Source organism: Lethenteron reissneri, chromosome 21 (assembly GCF_015708825.2).
Source record: "Lethenteron reissneri isolate LAM-NWPU_2019-01 chromosome 21, ASM1570882v1, whole genome shotgun sequence".
In the NCBI taxonomy this organism is placed as follows: Eukaryota; Metazoa; Chordata; class Hyperoartia; order Petromyzontiformes; family Petromyzontidae; genus Lethenteron; species Lethenteron reissneri.
The window spans coordinates 15,029,862-15,053,670 of record NC_083799.1 but is presented as its reverse complement, the minus strand read 5'-3'; the positions used below and the strand labels follow the sequence as shown (position 1 = coordinate 15,053,670).

The 23,809-nt window shown below is 43.6% G+C and overlaps 1 protein-coding gene across 1 annotated transcript in view; it reads right to left on the bottom strand.

Annotated features, from left to right (window-relative positions):
• LOC133345292 (low-density lipoprotein receptor-related protein 1-like) overlaps positions 1-23,809 on the bottom strand; it is a 241,380-nt gene that overhangs the window by 161,707 nt on the left and 55,864 nt on the right. Inside the window, 1 exon segment of the mRNA XM_061555928.1 lies at positions 5,137-5,268. Coding sequence (XP_061411912.1) covers positions 5,137-5,268 — 132 coding nt within the window.

Here is a 23,809-nt window from a genome sequence, read left to right as displayed (position 1 = left end):
CCGTCGTTAGTCTCGGACCGCCGGTCGTCACCTCTTCACACGAGGAGTCCTGCTCAAACCCGACCGATGTCTCCTTCACATTCAATGCGACGCCTGCAATTTGCTGTTCGTTAACTCATCCGCGTCTTTCCGATTTCTGTTTCTCACTGGAATTCCAAGCATGGCGTTCCTTGTGAACGAGTCGTTTTTATGGGAATCCGATTCCTCAATGGCATAAATAAAAGCATTTCCGCAATACTATTCACTCATAGGTGGTTGCTTAGCCTCCAAATTGTGACAAAAATCATAAAATTTCCGTGAATAATTCATCCATTCAGTTGTGTCTCCCTATTTTTTTGGACAGAAAAATTATGAAGGCACCATTCGACGATTGAGATTTTATTAAATGGGCTCACTAATTAGTTCCAACAGCTAGACTCTTTGATGATGTTCATATTTATTCCATGCGGCCAGGAACTTGCATTTTACACAATGAGACCTCCTTTACCAGTGGCAAAATATAGTAATAGGTTTTTACCCTTTCAACTGGTACAAAAACTGACACCTTTATATAATGATGATAATGATATGCACTGTCCTTGAAGTTGATTGGTCCACACCCGAGACAGCTTTTCTTAGAGCCTAGTCTCCATTGGTGTTGGACCAGATGACGCCAAAAGGCGTACGCTTGTGTTGTGGTTATTGCAAACATGATGCCTTGTATAAAGGTGTCAGTTTTTGTACCAGTTGAAAGGGTAAAAACCTATTACTATAACTTGCATTTTCTTCATATCGCAAAGGAACGTTAACTTCTTTAAATTTGACATTTGGTACTTCTATAGTATATCAATCTGCGACACACTAAGAGTTGGAGGCACATCCTTTATTCTGTTCCATATCGTCACAGGGGATTCTGGCTCTCATCAGAAGGTTCCAGACTCTGCCCACGTGTCTCACTGGCGGACTGGGCTGCCGTACCCATAATCCTCCTCTCTCCGAGCATCCCATGCTACGTACTCTCGTGACTCATTCTATGTCACGACACTTCCTCTGCACAATGGGTGGACTCCGATGAACATGATTTGCATTTGCTTTACAGAGATCTGCCTACCCTTCCTCAACTCATTCCAGAAGTCTTTCTCCCCAAGGGACACAGTTTCATCATTTCCACTTTTTAAAAATATAATTGTATCGTTTACCTTCCTTGCATACTCTAAAGTCTAAACCATCCCAAAATCTCAGGCTTAAAATGCATATTATGTGGTCTCGGTGAACTCTTGCCTGGGTCAAATGAAGCAATTGTCTGTTACGACAATAATTGGGAGCATGTTAGTTTTACACATGAGCTGTGCATGTTGTGAAAGGTTATAGGGGCTGAGTTTGCCTGAAAGATATGTACAACCACGTCCCACCTTATGCAGCGAGCGATAATGAAATGTGTCAAAGCCACCTATCCACCTCCCTCGTCGTGCCCACACTTAAAAATCCAATTTCCGAATAAAACAAAGCCCCCAGGTGAACAGGATTTTGGGCTTCATGAAAAACCTTGCCTGAGATTTTAAGAGACACCGACCACAATCCTGTCGGCGCGTTGGGCGGCAAAAACAATTCGCGGGCAGGCGAGTCGTGACAGCTTATTACACAACATGCCGGGCACCGCTCTCCACTGAGAATGTCATCCTCCTCTCGAGCAATGTGACTCACGGCCAGCAAGCCGCTGGCGCCATGTCTCATTTGAAGCCGACTTTGAGTGCCAGTTGAACACAAATTCCAGCAGACACTTTAATGTTCCTGTCAGGGCGGGACCCGATCAGCTGCTTGGACACCGTTACCGCAAAGACAGCTTTTGCGCGGGTGCCGTGCCGCACGTCTCTGATGTCAAGCAGATAAATGTTGCGTCTTTAAAAAAAAACCACGAATGAAAGTTATGAATGTATCATTGCAAGCTTCTGTTTGTGTCCCTCTGTTGTAACACGATGATCAGGCAGGTGGAGGAAGGAGTGCGCGCGTGTTGCCTCCAAGCGCTGTGAGCGTGGCACTCGGCTCTCAGACACTCCGGCATCATCCTGGTCCCCTAGACGAGCACGCGCTGGCGAAGCAAGTGGGGGGGGGGGGATGGGATGGGGTGGCACGTGCCCTTCCAATGATCCGATCGAAATCTCTAGTTTCGATCGGATCATTGGGGTTTATTAGTAATAAATCGGCATTCTGCGACCCCCACTGCCACTGTGTAGCATATTATTACGTAACAGGGACTCTATGAGATGATAGGACAATAGCATGAGTCCATAATTGGCAATAAGTAACGGCAAAGCAGTTATAAGTAACCCAGAATTGTGCGCAGTTTCGTATACAGTACACGACTTCCCTGAAGGCATCAGCACCTTCAGCGAGCGCGATGCCGATCACACAACGCGGTTCGAATTCGACCCTCGATCGATGGCTGCGTCATCGCCGCACACGCGTCGAATAAAAAGCAAGGGACAAGTTCTTATTTACGAACAACTCCTTACTTTCTAACAACTCCTTACTTACTAACAACTCCTCTATCATTTCTCATTGCTGAAGGGGTTGTCCCCCCTACCTGAAAATCCTGGCTCCGCCATTGCGAGCACGCGCTACCACAGAGCAGCAGGCAGTGATGTAGCGATGTGACATGTCATGCAATGGAGATCCTTCCTCGATAGTAATACTTGCAACACCCAGGATGGTACAGTTCCCATGAATTCACAAACATCCCAGTGCCGCTATCACAATAATATTTAACATCTCTGATGACTTCAAAACCTCTGTTGCGAATCCCGCTTTCCTAAGATGTTGGCAATAAAAATTCATGCGTATATGAATTATATATTGGGCCAAAATTTTTTCCCAGACAGTCCCTGTCACACGCGCAGACATCATTGCCAAAACCCTAAATTTGTATTGATTTCTTTGCAGAGAGGAAGAAAAATAAAAGTATTATCCACGATCTTGTCGGCGACCTAAATTCTGATAATTCATATCACCAATACCACCTTGACGTCTTTGATGTTTGATTGCCTCGTGGCCAGTACATCAGCGTAAAAAGAAATACCAATACAGTATGTGGTGTGGGGCATATGCTGCATGTTCACTATGATTATTACGTTCAATACAGTTATAAATCAACTCACATTCATAACGTTCATATGTGACGATATGTCAATTTATTGACTTTGAGTGTTTATTTTATGAGAAATGTGATTCAAATCTGGGGCATGATGTCCAATTTGCAGTGACTGGTGATGCCATGTGGCCAGAATCACTTTATTTTTCAGTAACAATAAAAACACTGGCAACCCACCTGGGCTTTGAACTTACAACCTTCAAATTGTGAGTCAACTTTGACAATGCTATCTGCTGGTTGTAAACACGTAAACAAACTATGGTAAGTATCTAACGTGATAATGTTTTGTGAGTTCAAATCCTGGTTGGTTGGTTGGTTAACTAAGCCCATCCAACCTTCCACGGCCAATTAAATGAGCACTGCTTTGTGGGAAAAGCCAACAGCGGTTGTCCTATTCGTACTCACCCCCACCATTGGACTGTGGCATTTTCCCCAGCGGCTCATGGATTCGAAAAAGGAGCCAAGCACTGCCTCAATGCGTATTTGAGCTGGAAATCTATTTGCCAATTTTTCGAATACGATTCGAATAAAATTACGTGCTTCTTGCACAGCAGTGCTTGCATTACAATGCATTTTCTTTAAATGTACTCGAAAAAATGTGGACGGAAGCAAAAATCCAACAACCTCAAAGTACAATTGCTGTTCACGGCCCAATATCAGTGGCAAGTGCTCCCTAAACTGGTCCAGGGAGCCCTCATTCAACAACAACTCACACTCACCAACTTTGGCAAAGCAATGCCCGAAATCCCGCAGCGGTGGATTGATCTACTAATGTAAATCATGATGATGTGATGTCGAGGTGTTCACGTGACAGTGGATGTGACAGCGGGTTCTAACATCTGCATGCGAGTCTCTGTGTGAACGCCTTTGCCTGGGTGTGGAATCGCAATATTGGCAGAGATGAAAGAAGATAAAGGTAAAAAAAAAAAATTCAACAGCTCAACTAAACATTTTTTTTACATGTAACAGTAGAACATCAAACAACCGCTAATCCTCGACATTATGAATTGTTAAAACCAAAAAAACACAGGCACATGTAAAGCGTTACCTACCTCCGTTCTGGGGCGGCTTGGCGCTTCAAATGCACACCGACTTTCATGCGACTAATGAGCACGCATTTAACGAAGGCCACTAACAACAACAAAAAACCGAACGCTGCCGCTAAGTGTTACATTTGCAAGATTGTAAAAGCGTTTAAATGACCGCTCATTATTACGAGAATACGCTGCAAGCTCGTTGTACACGTTAACACGGGGCCTTTGGTCTGTTTACTTATATACGACTGCTATGGCTATATGTGCAATGTGCAATGTCAATTAACTTGCTAGCAGTTCCGTATTATTAACGAGTCTAAAGAAGTGTGGAGTGCACTTATAAAGGAACACGTTATGTCTTGTGAATGTATGTAATTGGGGAAAACTGAAAAAAAATGTGTTTATTGAAATACACATTATAAACAAACTGTTTCCCACAGGTTCTGCCCTTACCAATTGAAGTCCGTGCGCGTTCATGGGCTCAATAATTCTCGTGACCTCAAATACAGCTCCTAACTTGCAGCGGTGTGCATCCCATTACCTTTGAGAGTTTTTTTTTTTACAAATTCATATTTTGTGCAGTGTTTATACTTGGAAGTAGGCTAAATAGGAGAAGGTGGCTGGAAGTGACTTTCAAGTGATTGACACCTACTTAAATCCAGTAGCTTGGAAAATACATTTCAATTGTAAATTGTGTCAAACACACAACACGTTCAATGTGGCAGTACTTATACTGCCCTGGGGTCTTTTCTAAAATAAATCTCACTTGTGAACAATTGCATTGCAATCTTCCCTCCATTTAATTGCTTCAGCCAAGCTCTACACAAGCACATCTTGTTAATACTTCACATGCATATAAAGAATAAAAAGCCACACACAAAGGTTTGAGTTCCTCTTCTGCACACAAAACCCCGCACAGGCCGGCGGCGTTAGTGGCGGCGGCGGTGGCAGCGGCAGGAGCAGTGGCGGCATTACCTTCACAATGTGAGCCCTCGTCATAGCCATCACTGCAGTCGTTGATGCCATTGCAGAACTTGCTGTGTGGGATGCACCGGTCTATGCCCAGGCATTGGTGCTTCCCCAAAGGGCACACGATTGTCGCCTGGCCTGCAGGGAAGAGTCGCACAAGGAATAGAAACCAATGCTGGTACTTTGCAAGAGACTTCGGTTCTGAGGGAAGGTCACGGTCGAGTTTGTTCATCGTACATCAAAAGGCAATTTCTTAAAGATGTTTTACATTTTTTTTGTCACGTGAGTGACAACTGAGAAAATAACCAAATAGTGAACACATTTTTCATTCCAAATATTTCGTGGTCAATTTAGCACAGATATTTTCCCGTCGCACAGCATCGTTCGTTTTTTGTTGTTCAGGGAGTGTTTGTCATTAAAGCATAGCCACGGTTGACAAAGTGCACATTAATGGAGAAACAGTTTTTAAGTAAAAAAAAAACCTTACGGAGGCATTTTCATGGGCCATGTCTTTCCATAATTTATGTATGTATACAGTGTTAACATTTATTACAGTTTAGGAACTTTCATCGTGTAAACGAAGCAATTATAAAATATTCCAAAAATAATTGGGAACGTTAACATTCTAAATGTCAGTTTATAATTCTACAATTACTTGGATTTTCATAATGTAAATTGACGCCCATTGTGCATTTAGTTTGCAGCTGATTTAAAAGGTCTTCATTAATAATGCATGAGAGCTGCGGTATGACTCGGCATATTGAAACACATACATCACCACTACAATATCAAGCCCACGTGGGGCTGACCAAGAGTGAGCAGCCCAACCGACAGATATGCCACGTCGTGACCAACGCAGCATTCTGACGCTCGACTATGTCACCTTTACCGATACCAGGAAATACCCCAAGTCCTTCGTTGGCAAGGGTAGGCCATTGATCATTAGACACAGGTTTGGAGTGTGTGGCCAGTGCAGGAGCGTACAATCATTTCTGCGATTACTTGGCACCAATCCCCAGTGAATCAACTTTGACAATTTGGAACATGATGGCTTCCTTCAAAGCAACCGGCTCCTTTACTCAGTGGATTGGCCATTCCCCTGTCCCACACGGCAGCATCTTTTGCATGACATAAGCAGTGCCAGCCTCATTTCAAGATTGCTCTTGTGCAGTCCATGGCCAAAGTAATGTTATACATAGCATATCTGTAAAAGAGAATATTCCACCCCTTTGCCCAGTAAATGTCAGTGCAGCAATGCTACTTTGAAGCTTGATTGACACTATCCACTGGGCAACGTAATGGAATTCAGGTTGTCTGGGTTTTAAGTGCTTTAAAAAATTCAATGAGCTTAAAGCAGCTCTTTCTATGATTTTTTGCTGGCTTATTTACAATGCACGCCACGTCTTCTGGCCATATCTGCCACAGCTACTGAGGAACAAGGCAGGTGAAGTGACCGCTGAGCACTGCGCTTGTCATTTCAAGTCCACCGTGACCTTCCCAAAAACCTGAAATGCCAGCCGATGGGGAACGAAGATCACATTTTCTAACGCATGTGTTGAGTGCGTATAGGTTTGCGGTGTCTCGCAGGAAGAAAAAAAAACAATGCCAGGGCACTTTGGAGTCAAAGACATTGGTTTGCGATGGCCTCATGATCTTAAGTTGCCACCCAGCTGCGCATTTACTGCTGTTAAAAAACCCGCGTTGCTGATGCCACGCGTCAAGTATAGAGTAACGTGGGAGACGTCGGCTATCGTTTTAGTGGAGGCCTCGTCAGAAATGCCGTTGCTTATTTTTCCTACACGAAATAATAAATAACTTATCTACCCAAAAGAAAGCGACGCCGTGGGTGTACGTTCTTGCCTGACAAACATCAATGACCAATTTATCTGATTTTAGCTGTGGGGGTAAAAAAAAGAAGAGCGAACGCTGAGGAAGCCCATGAAGAAAGGCAACCGGGTAAGGAAACGAACCCAGGCACAGTTTGCTGTAAGGTACAAGTGTTAACACTCATATTCTTAGGTTTTTTTCGGTTAAGTCACGTAGGTAAAAAATGTAAATTTATTAAAGTAAAATAAAAAAATATTTTAAAAAATCACGACGTTTCGGAGGCAACACAAGCCTCCGTCTTCAGGTGGAAGCGTCACAGCACACTCGCCGTATCAAGTAAATGAGTAAATGATACAGCGAGCGTGCTGTGACGGTTCCACCTGAAGACGGAGGCTTGTGTTGCTTCCGAAACGTCGTGATTTTTTATTTTGTTTTATTTTACTTTTATTAATTTAAAATTTTTACCTACGTGACTTTACCGAAAAAACCTAAGAATATGAATCCTTGCAGTCACGAAAGCTTCAAATCTGTTAATACTCAGCCAGAGTGCTCGGCAGCAGTTTTATTTTAATCAGAATCAGAATATTTATTTAGACTGGAAGAAACTGATGAGCTATAAAGAAATTTCTCACAGATGTCCGGTCAGGCCAGATCCGAAAGTAACAACAACAAACAATAAAAATGTTACTTTGAAGCGGATAGGAGTGCAAAGCATCGGGGAGCTAAGCAAGTCATTAAATATAAATTTATAAAGTATACAAGTACATATTTGCACAAGGACATTAATTATTTGCCTCAAAAGACACTCGTCAAAGGACCGTTGCCCTATATTTTGGGATAAAAATGTTTTACACATGTGTCTATATATATTCAATATAATGACGCAGTCAAATAATTGTGTAGTGAACCCTACAGGACAGGGTGTGTGGGTGCCGGCCGGCGGATGAAGTTTACCAAGTGGGGGCTAGGGGTGGTCACGTGGTTGGGACCCAGATCCTTCCCGAGGGTTCTGGAAGGTGGTCGTGGCCAAGGGCAGAGCCGGCCACGCCACAGAGAAGATAAGCCGGGTCCCGAGAGGGACCGGCGTTGTTGTTAATCCTGGAAGAAACCATTCGTCTACGTTCTCCGTTCAACGAGTCTCCAACACGTGGACCTGGACCCAAGCTGTTGGTCCCGGTCTGTAGTAGCAGTCACGTTGTGACTAGTGTAGTTAGCCTGGTGGTAACCACCTGGCTAACTACACCAGTCACGTGGTAACTAGTGTAGCTAGCCTGGTGGTCACCACCTGGCTAACTACACCAGTCACGTTGTAACTAGTGTAGCTAGCCTGGTGGTCACCACCTGGCTAACTACACCAGTCACGTTGTAACTAGTGTAGTTAGCCTGGTGGTAACCACCTGGCTAACTACACCAGTCACGTTGTAACTAGTGTAGTTAGCCTGGTGGTCACCACCATAGGTTGTTATTCTGCTAAGGGGAAAGTTACCCCGTGTGTTGGAGTTAAATAAATGTGCTGCCTCCAAGTCTACGTCTGCGACTCAGTTAAACTCATTACAATTGCATTGATTTTCAGGTTGACTGCATTGAAAGTGCAAGACAGTTCGTATCTTTAATATTCCATTATCAAAATGCTTTGACCGCCCCTTGTGGATGAGTGGTTTTCAAAATGAGGGCTCAGCTGTCTCAGCGGGCAACGCCAGATCTGACCTCAGGGGAGCCATCGCAGGTGCTGGTCATATTTATATTTGATTAATCTGGGAAGCAAATAAATACGTGTTCCGTATTTACCACTGGCAAACACATCGAAGGGGTGGCAGACAGTGCCTGCCAACGTGCCCCCTCGCAAATGTTGGCAATAAACTATAACGTGGCCTAACCAAACACAAAATAAGGCTAAATCTTGATTTGAAGCTTTCGTGACTGCAGGAATCTATACTCTCTGGTTCTTTCGGTAAAGTCACGTAGGTAGAAAAATAAAATAAAATATATATTAGAAACATTTAATAAAATATATATTATATATATATACATACGTGACTTTACCGAAAGAATCAAAGAGTCAAATATGGTTATTTTCATTGGCTACGAAAAAAAACCCTTTTAAGTTGTTGTCACCATGGTGACAATCTACAATCATTAAGTGCAGTCTCCAACTCATACCCCATGAAGTGCAGTCGTCAACTCGTATCCACCTATCACCCTGGCATCCGTATGTGTGTGCCATAAAGAATGGTCACTTCCCAAGACATTGCCTATTATACGATTTAACTTGCAGGCAATGTTAATGACGAACGTATTGCATTTTTTTTGCTTAATTGTGCCTTCGCAAAACTACTAACGCAGCAGCATCACCAAATAATCAGTTTTACAACACCCTCAACATTAAAATGTGGCTTATTATTGAGATGCTAACAAGAACAGCGACGGAATGAGATTGAACATTTGTAAGGCAGAGAGGGCCTATCAAATACATTCAAGACAAAGTGGGCCTTCAGCGGAAAGAATAATGAACATTAATCATATCCATTCCTGGAAAGTCATTCACTGTTTCGTATATGTGTATAATTTTTTTGTATATTTGATTCACAGTAAAATGTGTGTGCATTACATTTGTCAAAACAGGTTTTCGTGCTGCTTTAGTATATGATGTGCATACAAAACAGTTTAACTGATGAAAGAAAATCCCATTTAATCTATCACCGACACGGTTTCTGGGGCAATGTATTCCAGCAGCCATGTGCTTAAAAAACACAGCCCTGCTTTAAAATGCCCTTGGTTAACTCCATGTCAATCACAACTTGATACCAAGTTGTCGATTTTGTACGGTAACTTTACTTGCAACTGAATTTGACAAATATCCTGGTCTGTTTACATACAGTGCAATAATCAGCTTAAGTCCATTTTCAATTTTCCATCAAGTATTTTTTTTACGTCCATGGGGTATTGTCAATGGCTTCCGTAACACGGTTGCTGTCATCTCTATCTGCTTCGTTATTACACTTGATTTCATTGCTTTGGTAACTTAGGTGACCCGGAGTCACTCTTCTCATCCTGGTCACTTGAGCTCTCGCTGGAGTTCAACAAAATCAACTTGAACTCAATCCCCGAGCTCCCATGAGCCTCGGTGGGGAGGAGGGGGGCGCGGCGAGGGTGACTGCCCAGACAGAGGGCAAAGGTCAGAAGGGCACCAAAGGTACACGAGTAGAGAGTTCTCCATGTTTTAAAACAACATTTACACATCACGGTGTATATATACAATGGGTAACACACATCCACACGAGCCACATGATGGACACGAAAAGAAAGCACAGACAGGATTATTACAAGATTATTGTTCTCAAGCAGCATTAAATACTTATTTTGCCAAGGGCGTTATTTGCAGGGAGGCTAGGCCTGACTTCGCAGAGTTCCACGGACGAGGCTTAATCGATTAAACCAATGCCACCGGGAGCTGACATCAACAGGCATTGTGTAGGGCAGGCGTGCTCGGAGCTATCATGCACGTGGGGATTTTGTTCATGGGCCCCAGCGAAATGGGGGAATTTGTTAAAGCTGTGTCAACACAACGACCATCCAGGTCTCTGTAATCGGGAAACGTGTGTGGGTAGTAAATCCATAGGAATGCCACTGACACCTTGGGCCACTTAAAACCGCATTAAGGCCAGTACAGTACTGACCTTAATGCAGCCTGTAGAAGGCCGCTCTCGTGCATGCAATAGCTTGAGTGTGATTAGTGGAACCGGCTGTGTAGCCAAGTGAGCCCAGTGCATTATTGGTTGTTAATTCCCCACATGCTTCAGCTTAATTACAACAATCGCAGTTATTGTGCAGGGAATCGCCCCCCCCCCCCCCCACGCAGAATTCCTGCATTGTATAATCTTGAGGAAAAGGACGCAGTGCAGTGGAGTCGAGCAACAGGTGATGGCGTTTGGGAGCAGAGTTCAAGTTCTCGTGTCACAAGGGGTCCCCCCCCTCCTATCCCCTCCAACACGCACTCGCTCTGCGATTCTGCACAGGGGCAGGTGTCGGTTAAAGGGACCGCTTCGTGACGCTGTACACTGAGGACCAACCGGTCTCGTATTCACCACATTGCATTGCGGCTCTTGAAATGTTGAGGTAAAAATTTTTGTTTACCGAATTTGATTAAAAAAAGTATTTTCTTTTGATTACCGGCCCCCTGCACGTGCGAGATCAAAACTCCGTAACTTCGTGGTAATGCAGGGGGTCATCACTGACCCCCAAGGTACAGGTCAAACAGGGGTCAACATATATGCGTCGTTCCCCCCAAAGGGTAATCGTTGCTTCTGGAGTGTCCACAATGTGCATGGCACCGATGTGATCGGCGTCTCTCCAGCAATGTGTTGATGGGTGAAGCGGCCGCAATTATATTTCAGGAGTTTTGACATTTACGTCATGGTGTTTATACGCTCTCACCGCATTATGGCCCAAAAAAAATCAACGTATACTTTGTACCATGTTGTAAATAAACATTGATAGAGCAAACCATTAAGTGGTCACAATCTAAGTTGCGATAATGGTAATAAATTCGCCCAAGACAATTTTACCAACCGCCGTTCTTGTTATATTTTTTATGGAATCTTATATTATTTCATTGTATTCTGGCAATGATTTACCATTAAGCACATGTACAACCCCCCCCCCCCCCCCCCCCCATGTAACAGTTGTCTTTATTGTGTGCCTCATCATCCATGATCACGACCGCCTCCGCCACCGTGTTTCCACGCATGGACACAGTGAAATCTCTTTCAGAGCAATCCACCGACAAATACTTCATCAAAAAACCTGCTTAAGAATATTTTTTTTAACCGGTCATTCAAAGCAGGTTTATGAGCGCTTTCATTTAATAAAATAGTAATTTGCATTTAGATTAACAATAACCTTCTGAGCTACGTACATTTATTTAGTGGCACTGCTAATGGAATCCATGGAATTAGTCATATCCCTGTTCATTAGGTTAAGAGAGTCCATGCCAGTCTAATTTTTCACGAGTCTCCAGAACACAATCATTGACGCCCCACGTCTCTGAGGAATGATGACGTGTGGCATGTACTCAATACATATTTGCCATCCGAGCAGGACACATTTAGCAACAATAACATAACGGCTCGGGTCGCGTCAGCGACGCCTCACCCCAATGCGCTTATTATGAGAGCGAGGCCACGCGTTAGCCAATCATTTCGTTTGGACACAGGAATAGCCACCTTGGTCAATGGCAATGAACAGTAAACGGTCAACCGGGCAAGCTTTGATGCATTACCCCTGAGCACACAAGCGACCTCGCTTTGGGTAAAGCGAAGAATCGCGCAGTCCTCGCGATATCGCTTCAACGGAGAAAGGAACGCATTACGCAACGGAGCTTGCGGTATTAGTCAACAGGAGGTGCATAACGACTGCATTCAGGTGAATTAGCAGCGATTCTCGTCAGAGATCTAAATATAAATTGAAGGTCGCTCTCGACTAATTTCTCTCTTCAACTGGAGCTTGCGGTAGTAGTCAACAAGAGTTAGATAACGACTGCATTTAGGTCAATTAGCAGCGATTCTCGTCAGAGATCTAAAAAAAATGAAGGTCGCTCTCGACTAATTTCTCTCTTAAACTGGAGCTGGCGGGCAAGGCAAGACAACCCAGCAGGACGGCCGGTGTGTCGATGGAGGGCGGTGGTAATTGCCTTCATACAGTCACCATGGTGACAACAAAACTTGTTGAACAAGTGAACACCGGGCCCGGCCTGAGACATCAATCACATCTGCTCTGCTGCTTTCTGTCTCGACATGCGGTTATTTTAAATTACATCGCTTTATTTTTGCAATCATTTATCACGAAGACGTTTTTTTTTGCCGTAAGCAATTTAGGTAAGCCGGTGATGAATAGTTTTGAAGTTCCAGAATTAACGACATCACCACAGAAATCACACAGCGACAATCACATTACTTATTCATGCACGACAGGCAAGCGCTAAGAGCCTTTTCATCGCACGCGAACAAATATTCTGCATAAATATGTACATCGAACATTACATTCGAGCCAATGCACATCATCCGAAATTATTGAAACAGTAAAAAAAAATCTTTTCCAGGGTATGGCTCTAAATATATTTAAAATTATGTAAGTGTCACGTTATACCCAGGCTAAGGCAATCGTTTTTAGATAATGACCAAAGGCAAATTGCGTGGAAACCCGTGCACACGCCTTGCTCTTAAACACGAGCGGCTCTCTCTTCTCCTCACGTCGAATGCAGCGCAAGGATCATCCCTAGTCAGGGGGCATTAGCACAACATCTCCAGCTAAGTCACCAATCGCGGACGTCTACAAGCCGGGGATCAAGGAGTCTCTGGTCAAGAGAGGCGGTTTGGTGGCGCTTATCTCGCCTCGTAATTCGAAAGCTAGAGCTGTGTATGTCCCCATAATGGGGCCAGTATATCCATGAGACAACAGCTGTTGACCTTCCGAATCGTCAAAGTCATTTTTATAAACCCGGTGAGATGATGGGCCAAATAGACCCTTAGCTAGGATTTGGGTGAAGGCCTCTCCATGCTGATATCAGCCTCTTAGGTACAATATTGGCCAGAAGGCTGATAGATAAAAAAAAGCAACATATTTTTCTTTACGCGTCAATATGGAATGAAGTTAATGAATTAGAATTATTACTCAAAATACTCCGTTACAGTGCCCAGTGAGTTATCTCATGCTATAAATGAACCTGGAATTTCTACTTCCGATGTAGACATTATTAGCATTGCGAATGAACAAAAAAACTAAATAGAGTGGGGGAAAAAAGTGCGCTGTGTGGGGATTCAATTCTCGCAAAAGATGGCAATGTCCAGGAGGTGGATGTCAATGTCGAGGCCTGGCAGCCACGAGTGTGCCTCACGAGAGAGACCCGCGGAGTGTTGCTGCTCTGAAGGAGCCAAGACTACGGCGGGTTACTGTGCGGTCCACAGTTTGAGTCACGTGTCCACAGCCAATTCGCGGAAGGACAGGTGCGCGTCGGCCTGCTGATGTTCCGATGCTGTTTCTGGTGACACCGCCAGTGCCGTCGAGGAATGATTGTCAAAGCAAGGAGGTGCGATGCTTAGGGTCCCGAACGAGGAGGTGTTTGTTTTCGACATCCGCGAGCAGCGTTCTTCCCGATCTGGGTGAGATTCTAGGATGGTGACATCGACGCGATCCCAGAAGCTGGATCGGGACTTGAGTCTGCAGCGAGCCACAGTGTGTAATGTGCGGTGACTAATACCACCCTCATGAAATTATTATTTACAGCGGTATGTGTGACAGCATTTGGACTTCGTACAATTCACGTAATATACTAAACACCGGTAATTAATAATAGTTTTTTGGGGTCAGATAGCGTGAGTAAAATGTGTGTCGTAAATCATCCTCCACCCAACACGACTAATGAATAAAACTGTCACGTGAACAAACGTGGCCTATTTATTAACGCTTCAGCAGTGTCGGTGTGCTGAGGCAAGATTACATTTGCACGCTTGTTCATTCTCATGACAACTTTATTCATTCATTGTGTCAGGTGGAGGAGGGTGTACAACACAACTTATTACTGAGACGCGATGTGACCCAAAAATCTATCGCATTTTTTTTGTCAGAATTAATTTACCTCTCACTGTGGAGATATTCATTCAATGAGCATGCTTGTGTAGTGACATAAGAAGGGAGGGGCTGCTGGGGGCTCTGGGATCCCAGGCGAGTCCAGACGCTTAAGCCTCTGGGCGCCAGGCGCTGGGTTCCCAGGGGGTCCAGACGCTTAAGCCTCTGGGCGCCAGGCGTTGAGTTCCCAGGCGCTTAATCCCCTGGGCGCCGCCAACGGGGGGGGGCTGTGTGTGCTCTGTGGGATGTCTGGTGGCGCACACGGCCCCACCCCTCGTTGGATCAGGCATAAAAGGAGAGCTCCCTGGACGATCGGGGCCCAGTTGTAACTCAAGACCCAAGACCCACGACCAGCCATCTGAAGACCCTGGGATGCTGTGAGAGCCAGCGCTGGGACTCTGGAACTCTCGACTCTACGACCTTGTGAGGGCGAGTTCTGGAGCGTAGCCAGAGTAGAGTATCTAGGCTGTGTAGCTAGGCTGTGTACCTAGGCTGTAACAGAGTATCAGGACTGTTGGAGAGTTGGACTGTTGGAGTGTTGTATTGTAATAAAGAAGTTACCTGTACAAGTGTCTCCGGAACCCGTTACACTTGCAATGGGGAAGTGTAACATCAGTGGCGCAGACAGCATACTTTGCATGTTTTACTTTGCCAATTAATAACTTCACAAGATACAAAAGCTCTTCGTCCATGTGGACAATGTGACATGCACAAACATATCATTTTTGGAAATTCAATTCTCTAACTGGGCAGGGGCCAAATTTAAATTCCAAACAATTGCTCACCTATTCTTGGGTCTTAGGTAAAGTCACGTAGATAGGTTCAAATACTACGACTGTTTCGATCGCAACACAAGCGGTCCTCTTCTTGCAGTCAAGATTTAACCGCCTCTACGGGGAGAGCTTCCACACAACTATTAGAACTTTTAACAAACTTCGAGACAAGAAGGTTCATCTGACCGAGTCACTAACATTTCTGAAGAGATGCCGCCCATGTCAAACCCCTATAAATAGTTTGTCTTGGAAGCTAACCCCCCTTTTCCTGAAGACGACCGCTTGTGTTGCGATCGAAACGTCGTTAGTCTTTGCACCTATCTATGTGACTTTACCGAAAGACCCAAGAATATGAATTCCTGCAGTCAGGAAAGCATTAAGTCAAAATTGCTCACCCGTCTGTAACTTTCTTGAGCCCTGGTGCCCTACATATTCATAAGCAAGCTCCAGGTCGGAGTGAAAGTGGACATTTTTTCATTATTTGCTCACTGTGTTCAGACGTCAAATCGCATGGCAGCATATCCTGTAGTTAAGCGTGACGGGCTGCTTCTATTACTTCTGTTGCACATCATACCTTAAGCATTAGCCGTTTGCTTCGAATAGAGATACAAAGAGTTGGTCGAATGACACCAATGTGCAAACATTTCTCAAGAGAGATATGAACACTTCAACCCTGCAGGCAACGCTCTGGATTACGAGCAACTTGTACGGAAGCCCATGTGGTTTGCGGAGCCAGTGCTCTGGGAGGAGGCTGGATGCACACCTGGGGTTGAAGAACGAGACCTCCGATTAGAACGATTGGCAATGCACGGTGCGAAAGAAGTTCAGCGCTACATAGGTGCATGTAACATTACACGGCCTCTCTGCTCGGGAGAGGGTACCCGCATTGTGGAATTTTCACAATCCCAGGTCAAAGTTACCGTTAATTGTTTTTTTAGTTAGAACTTCACGTGCGTGCAGGCAGTTTTGTGTCGATGGAAGTGGTCAAATGCAGATGAATTTGAGGTGCTGAGCAAAGTTTCTCTCGAAGGTGGTTAAGGAGGTTACAGGAACACATCAAAAACGTGCCCAACAGTAAGAGGCAGAATGCCCACTATTGTAACAGAAGGGTTACAACTGCCAGACAGGTCACCCATCCATACATGTTCTGCAACCGACACACCTTGAATTCCGTAATATATTGGCAGAGTCATGTACACAATACATGGCAGGAATGTGCTTTAGAACGTCCCTGGTTCCCTGAGCCACCATTTTTTTCCTGACAGCCACTGAGTAAGACTTTTCAAGAGCAGGCTTCAATGGCACCCTGCTGCCATTGGATGGCAGAAACCCTACATCACAATCACTTGCAATTTTAAGCATTGACGAGCTGTCATTACAGCCTTCACTTTATTATCGGAAAGAAATACACGAAAGTGTAGTCCAATGCAATAGGGACATGATTTGGGTAAATCTGTATCGGTGTTAACTTTAGCGTTTGTGTATAAATGATGGATTCAACCTCGAGAAAGTCACGAACTGTCACAATTCTGGTCCAGGCATTGTGCCGACTAACACGTCACAACTTCTACACTGGCCGTAGAGTGAGAGGGCATCAACACCCAGGATGAATAAAAGAGATTCTATTTTCTCAAAGTGCCAGCGAGGCATCCTACTCCCCACGGAGCAGGAAAGAATATTAATCACTGCACGATGGGCACACTGCCTCTGTCTGGCTGCCAGTACCAGTGCTGAATGAGGTCCTTTGTGTCAAAGTGAACCAGCGAGCAGGACGCGAGAACAATGTCGTGACGCCAGGTTTCCTTACCGTAATCGGCAATTACCACCACCCTCCATCGCCACCGTTGTTTTCTCGCTTACTAAACAAATGCGCGTAGCAGCCTGCCGATGATTTCCATGCAAAACAACAAACTACTGCAACTATAGGTCGACTTCCAACATCGTCAAGCCGTTTAAATTCTAAATAAAATATATATGTAAAAAAAATAATTCATTTTATTTTAATCAACAGTGAAGTTTTTCCATGGTTAAGCAATAACCTGCTTTTGAAATTTGAGTATGAATACCGGATTTTCCACTCCCTCCCTTACACAGTATGCACTTCATACATCAATACTTTTCGATCTATTAAGACTTTTTTTTTAATCTTCACAGTTATCCCAAAGAGAATTGGAACACACACCATATGTTCATTACGTTCGTATTATCATAATGTAGTTATTTATTCCCTCCTCGTTGAGTTATCACCATCTCCGCAAGGGCAGATAAATCATACGGGCAATTTCATATCAGCGTTACTTAAATTAAACACTGACATAAGTTACTTGCTGGAGAGAGGTGTTGATGTTTACAGACAAATTCGTCTCGAATGGTTAATGTGGGACCTCGCTTAATGTAGCGACGGCTAACAAGGCGCCTTCAGATTCTCTGGAAAGCGGCACTAAATTTTAACGCGCTGGCGCAGCTCCGACCCCCAGGAGCTATTTCACCAGATCGAGTGGCACCACCGTGGAGTTACAGCCAGGGCCTGGCTAACGGCAGAACTGCTGAGCTCTGAGATCACTGCAAACAGCCGATTTGAGACACCAAATACGTAGAGTAAGCTGGCAAGGTGGTGGCGTGTGTCTGGCCTGACAATTTGCAACCTTCACTCACAATGCCATCTGGTTGCAATTATTTTACAAAAATTGTTCAAGCATTTTGCTTGAACACGATAAATATTTACATTCACGCATCCAAATATGTGAAACATTTGAAATTATAATTTTTATAGCAAATCCTTTTGAGGGAAAAAATTGGAAACAAAAATATACAATACAATGTATGAAATATGTTTACAAATAAAAGTTTTTCCGCAGCAACAAAAACCAATTTGTCTTCCAAAAGTGTTATCTTTTGAAGAGCCTTCAGCTTTGCCATCCAATTTCAATGGGGACGTTGATGTGTGCATTCTATGATGTGGAAATACAATTACATTGCTTCTCATCAGTACGAATATTTTCGTGAAAATATTCGGGAGGGCAAAACAAAAAATATATTGTGTGCCATACTCTTGTAGAATTGGACACAAAAAACCGAAGAAGAAAAGACTCAATTTCGAATTTTTTTTTGTACATTACCATTTGTCATTCTTGAAACCATCAATCTAAAAATATGAATAAATGTTTGAATGTTTTCCTTTTAAAACATCTAAAGTATATGTTTTCCACGCTGTGTATATCTGACTTCTCTTTGAATGCGTTTCACTCTAAATAACTATGATTTGTTGCTATCTTGCTATGTTTAGAACAAAACTGTCTTGAAAGGAACAATTTGATTGCACAATCACTTGCCAAAAGTAATTTGAAGGAAAACAACGAGGCCACTTGCAGACAATGTCCTACCTTTGAAGATTACACATTTTTGTAAAAAGTATTTTCGGGTCTGAAACAGTTTGTTAAAATTCAAAAAGTCTCTGCCAAAAATGTTGCCATATATTTAACATATTTCTCCTTACTCTTAGGTTTTTTTATCGGTAAAGTCACGTAGGTCAAAAATTTAAATAGAATAATAATAAATCTTCAGGTGGGACCATCACAGCTAAATTTACTGTATCAAGTGAATGAAGACTTGATACAGTAAATTTAGCTGTGACGGTCCTACCTGAAGACGGAGACTTGTGTTGCCTCCGAAACGTCGTGATTATTATTATTTTATTTTATTACTATTTTTTACCTACGTGACTTTACCGGGAAAAAAAAAGTCAGAGTATGAATTCTTGCAGTCACGAAAGCTTCAAATCTAGAATATTTCTCCTTGTTTATCGGCAACGTCTCTGAACAACTGGGAGCTCGTTTGCGAGGGTGGTCGTGTTTGCTTTAGAGAATGAGGCTCTTGAGGGGAGCCTTGGGACCCGAACCATCCGCGAGCAGATGAGACACGCGGCTGAGCACTGCGAGCGAAGGATCCGGGATGCTTTATGACGCCGTGCGCCACCTCGCACGCAGCCCGAGGCCGGGTTAAGTGGCGTAAACAGCTTCCCTACAACTGCCGGGAGATTCATAAAAGGATGAGCCCGAAAGCAAATCACATCGGTCCTTACTACTAATAATAAAGCTGCTGGAATCAATGTTTAGGAAGCATTTTCCCCAATTACTGCATAAATTCCATGGCTCCATAATTAACGGGCGTAGTACTACAAGGCAGTTTTGACACAACAACAACAACAAGACGTAGTGTAAAGTCATCAAAAGCATAAATGAGGTGCTTCGATAAATTAATAGACCTTTTATAACTCTGGACCCTACATCAATGCTGCAATTTACTTTGCTCAGCCAGTGTTAGCTGCTGAAACCGTGACGTGTTTCTCTATGCGTTGCTGTTGTTGCAGTTCTGCTGTCATGTGCACTGGTGCCTACTTTATCGAGGGCGATATTGGCACATAAATTAAAGATTGATTGATAATTTCGTAAAATAATTGCATAACAAACGGGGCATGATCCTTGTATACAAGTGGAATTTTTTGTTACCGATTTCTATACAGCATAGTAGACGTAGCACGCATTGAAAGAAAGTGGCTCATCGGCAAAATTGCGCGTTCGAAGAGCCGCGGCACTTGCAATTTATTGAAGAATGAAACTTGGAAGATGATGACTATTGCATGGACCGTGAGAATATTCTCCAAACGTGTGAAATGTTTGCACGTGGCATAACGGTCTTGTCTGTCTAGAATTTAGATGGTAGAGGTGCATTGTGAATTGATGCTTCCAACCCTGGCCAACATTGCTTGTGACGATTTTGGATGAAGAACCAGAAGGAAATAAGCACGTAAATCATTGGTTGTTTGATTCAATGATCAGTGACGGGTTCGACTTACACAAAGTGGGTGTCTGATAGATGCAAATCATGTCAATGGAGGCCCAGATAGAAAACGGGATCGATATTTGCTGCGTCTAATCGGGAATATTTGTATGCCAATGCAATGTACGTTTGTCTCATTGTAACCAGCCTACCAAAATAATGTACGTTGCCACAATTCACACAGTTGGATACAAGTCAAGCCTCAAGGATTACCCTGGAGACTCACGGCTGTTCACAATATTGAGTGTCTCACGGCCACGGAATGGATTCCCATATTTTCTGTTGTTTACTTGAAAATAATACTCGGCGCTATTTATTGAAGCGCGCTCGCTGCTGTTGCTGCTGCTTACAAGGTTCAGGTTATGCAAGGGTCATCTCCATATGTTTTTGTCGTGACTCAAGGAATTCGAGATGACAGTGGGAAACCAATCACAACGATCTAAAGCTATCATTGTTATTATTACCTACGACGGAGGGATGTTCACTAAGTGGTGCACGTTAGCCTATTGCTGCCACACAAACTCATTTAGTAACCACATTTTCTCCAAAAGTAGACTTACTCGATCCTGCGTGACAGATAATGTTTCTGTTCCGCGGTTTCTTGGGTTTCCCTCTCAGTTTCTTAGGGTTCTGTCTCAGTTTCTTGGGGTTTTCCAGGTAAGGGTATCACTGATTTGAACCATTTTGGGTTGACATGTATGCAAGTCGTCACCGTATTGGAGCTCTATACATACATGAATTGCACTCTCAGAAGACAAAAAGCAAACAACTGCACGTGGCTCTGATAACGTACAAGCTCGTAGGGGTGTCGCCATTGTTGATCGCGTGACACTTGGGACAGAAAAACCCCATTGTACGAAAGCACAACGATAAGGTCTATGTCACGCTGTAAATTTTAGAAAACCCGCACTGACATATTACAGAATCATTATTAATAATAATAATGACATTTATACATCGCTTGTCATCAGGGATCTCCAAGCGTTGTACATGACACAGCAGCAGTAGACACTCAGCATAGAAATATTATAAATACATTTTAAGAATAATTTACTAAATGAATTAAAAGTTGAATAAGCTGAAACGTATACGTATGTTTTAAGGCACATTTTTTTAAATGTCCACAGACTCAGAGATCCCTGATATCTTGTGGAAGAGCGTTCCATAGCCTGGGGGCTGCACGGGAAAAATCACGGTCACCCATAGACCGACACCTCGAGCTGGGAATGCAGAGAGAAGATCTCTGCATCATGCCCAGATCTTAGTCACCTTGAGAGGACGCATGGGTGCCGCATGTCAATGATGTAGGCTGGGGCAGGATGGTTCACTGCTTTCTAAGTTAACAATAGGATGTTAAACTGTATTCAACGTGAAACTGGAAGCCAGTGCAGGGAGGCCAAAACAGGTGCAATGTGATGTGAAGAAGGTGTTCCGGTTAACACCACAGCAGCCGCATTCTGAACATGCTGCAAATTGTTTAGCAGCTTCTTAGCACCGCCAGGGAGTAGTAAGACATTACCATGGTCTATGCGAGATGAGACGAAGACATGGACCAGCTTTTCAGCATCTGAGGCAGAGAGAAGGAGTCGGATACGGGAGATATTCCGAAGATTGAAAATGTTAGTCTTCGTGATATTTAAATATGAGCCTTGAAGGACAATATGTAGTCACTAAATACCCCTAGATGTGTTACTTCTTGTGCCAAACTGATTATAAACATGACCGTCAATCGTAATGTTGAAAGGTGCAGCTTTATAAAGTTGATGGGGTGACCCAATGAGCATCACCTCCGTTTTAACACCGTTCAATTGGAGGAAGTTTTGTTGCAACCAACTTTTGATGGAAGCCAGCCCAAAAGTAAGCATGGAGGCAGACGGGGGGGGGGGGGGTATCAGACTCCATATGCAAGTAAATTTGAGTGTCGTACGCATAGCAATGGACTTCAGGTCGATATTTTGGAGCAAATGACCCAGTGGGACGATCTAAATACAAAAGAGAACAGGGCCAAGAACTGAATCCTGAGGAACCCCAAATGAAACAGGGTTGGGAGCAGAGTTTAAATCTCCCATGGATACGAACTGTTCCCGATTAGCTAGATAAGATCTGAACCAAGGGAGAGCAGTTCCTGAAACCCCCGTGATGCTTTTCAAGCGATCAGTCAAGCTGTCACCATTGATGGTTTCAAAGGCTTGAACTCAGATCCAGAAAAGCGAGAATACTGGACGAGAAAAAGTCAGCAGCAATCAAAGGGTCGTTCACCACTTTAACCAGAGCTGTCTCAGTGCTGTGTCCGGCCCTGAACTCAGACTGGAATGTATCCAGCAAGCCATTAGAATGCAGATGGTGGTTCAACTGCAAGGCAACCAGGCGACCTTGGATAGGAAGGGTAGATTGGAGATTGGGCGATAATAATTTGGAACTTCGGAATCAAGGCCAGTCTTTTTCAGGAGAGGGGTAACAGCTGCAAGTTTGATGGTGGAAGGGACAATACCGGAGCTGAGAGATTGATTTTAAAATGTTGGTTAGAAATGGGCAGAGTAAATGGAAATTTTCTTGAATTCATTTGGTAGGGAAGGGATAGAGTGAACAAAACGTGGGTCGCGACTGAGCCACCAAAGCAGAAATGGTTGATGGCGCAACCTGGACAATTCTGATAATGAAGTCCCCAGGAATGGCGCGGACATTTTTGGAATAGGGGCAGGGGGATGAGATGAGATAAGTAAGAGTCTCTTTACTTATTGTGTGTGAATTTATATAAACACACAGTATCTACACAGTACCGATGCAATGTACCGTATAAGAATCATCCAGATCAAGTTAGAAATGGTGCAGCTCTCGTCTCAAAGGGCCAGCCTCTAGCCAGTTGTGGTAATTCCACATTACCATGATGGAGATCAGTTTCCATCATATGACCACTTTTAACTCCCAAAAACCCTCACATTATTGGCCTCGATGGAGCAACCATGAACCAGGATTTTAACTCGCAAGCACTCTAACCACATAAAGTACAGAATAGCCCAAATATTACACCCACATAACACTGCTCCGTTATAGTAACATTTTGGCTACTTAATTTGGGCTACCATGCATTACTTTTTTGACCATTAGAAACTTGATTTCACATGCTCGATAAAAAAAATGCTTGGGTTACATCGCGTAAATGTGTCGTAAACCCACCTCCACCCGACGAAGCCAATTAGAGTAAGCTTTACCACGTGAACAGAACGGGCAAATGTATTACTACTTCAGCACCACCTGTGTGTTGGAGAGCAATCCCACAACATGCACAATTAAGTGAGATTTTTTTGCTGGTGATTACAACCAGCATCATCAGGCATTTGCCCAAAATGTGAAGGTGTCCTTCAAGACACATTGGCAGTGACGAGATCTAACCCATGAACGTTATCATGAATTCATATTGGTCGTGAAAGCTTACGTTTTAGAATTAATGTATCATGTTCTAATATGACAAAGCATATCCAGCACTTCTGAAATATATACAATAGTTGCATCCCTTTGCTCAAAGCATTTGCTGCAGATACAATTGGAGACAACATTCGTGTGCTGTGTCGAAACACATTTTTGTGAAAGCAGTGTGCAACATGACGCTGTCAAAA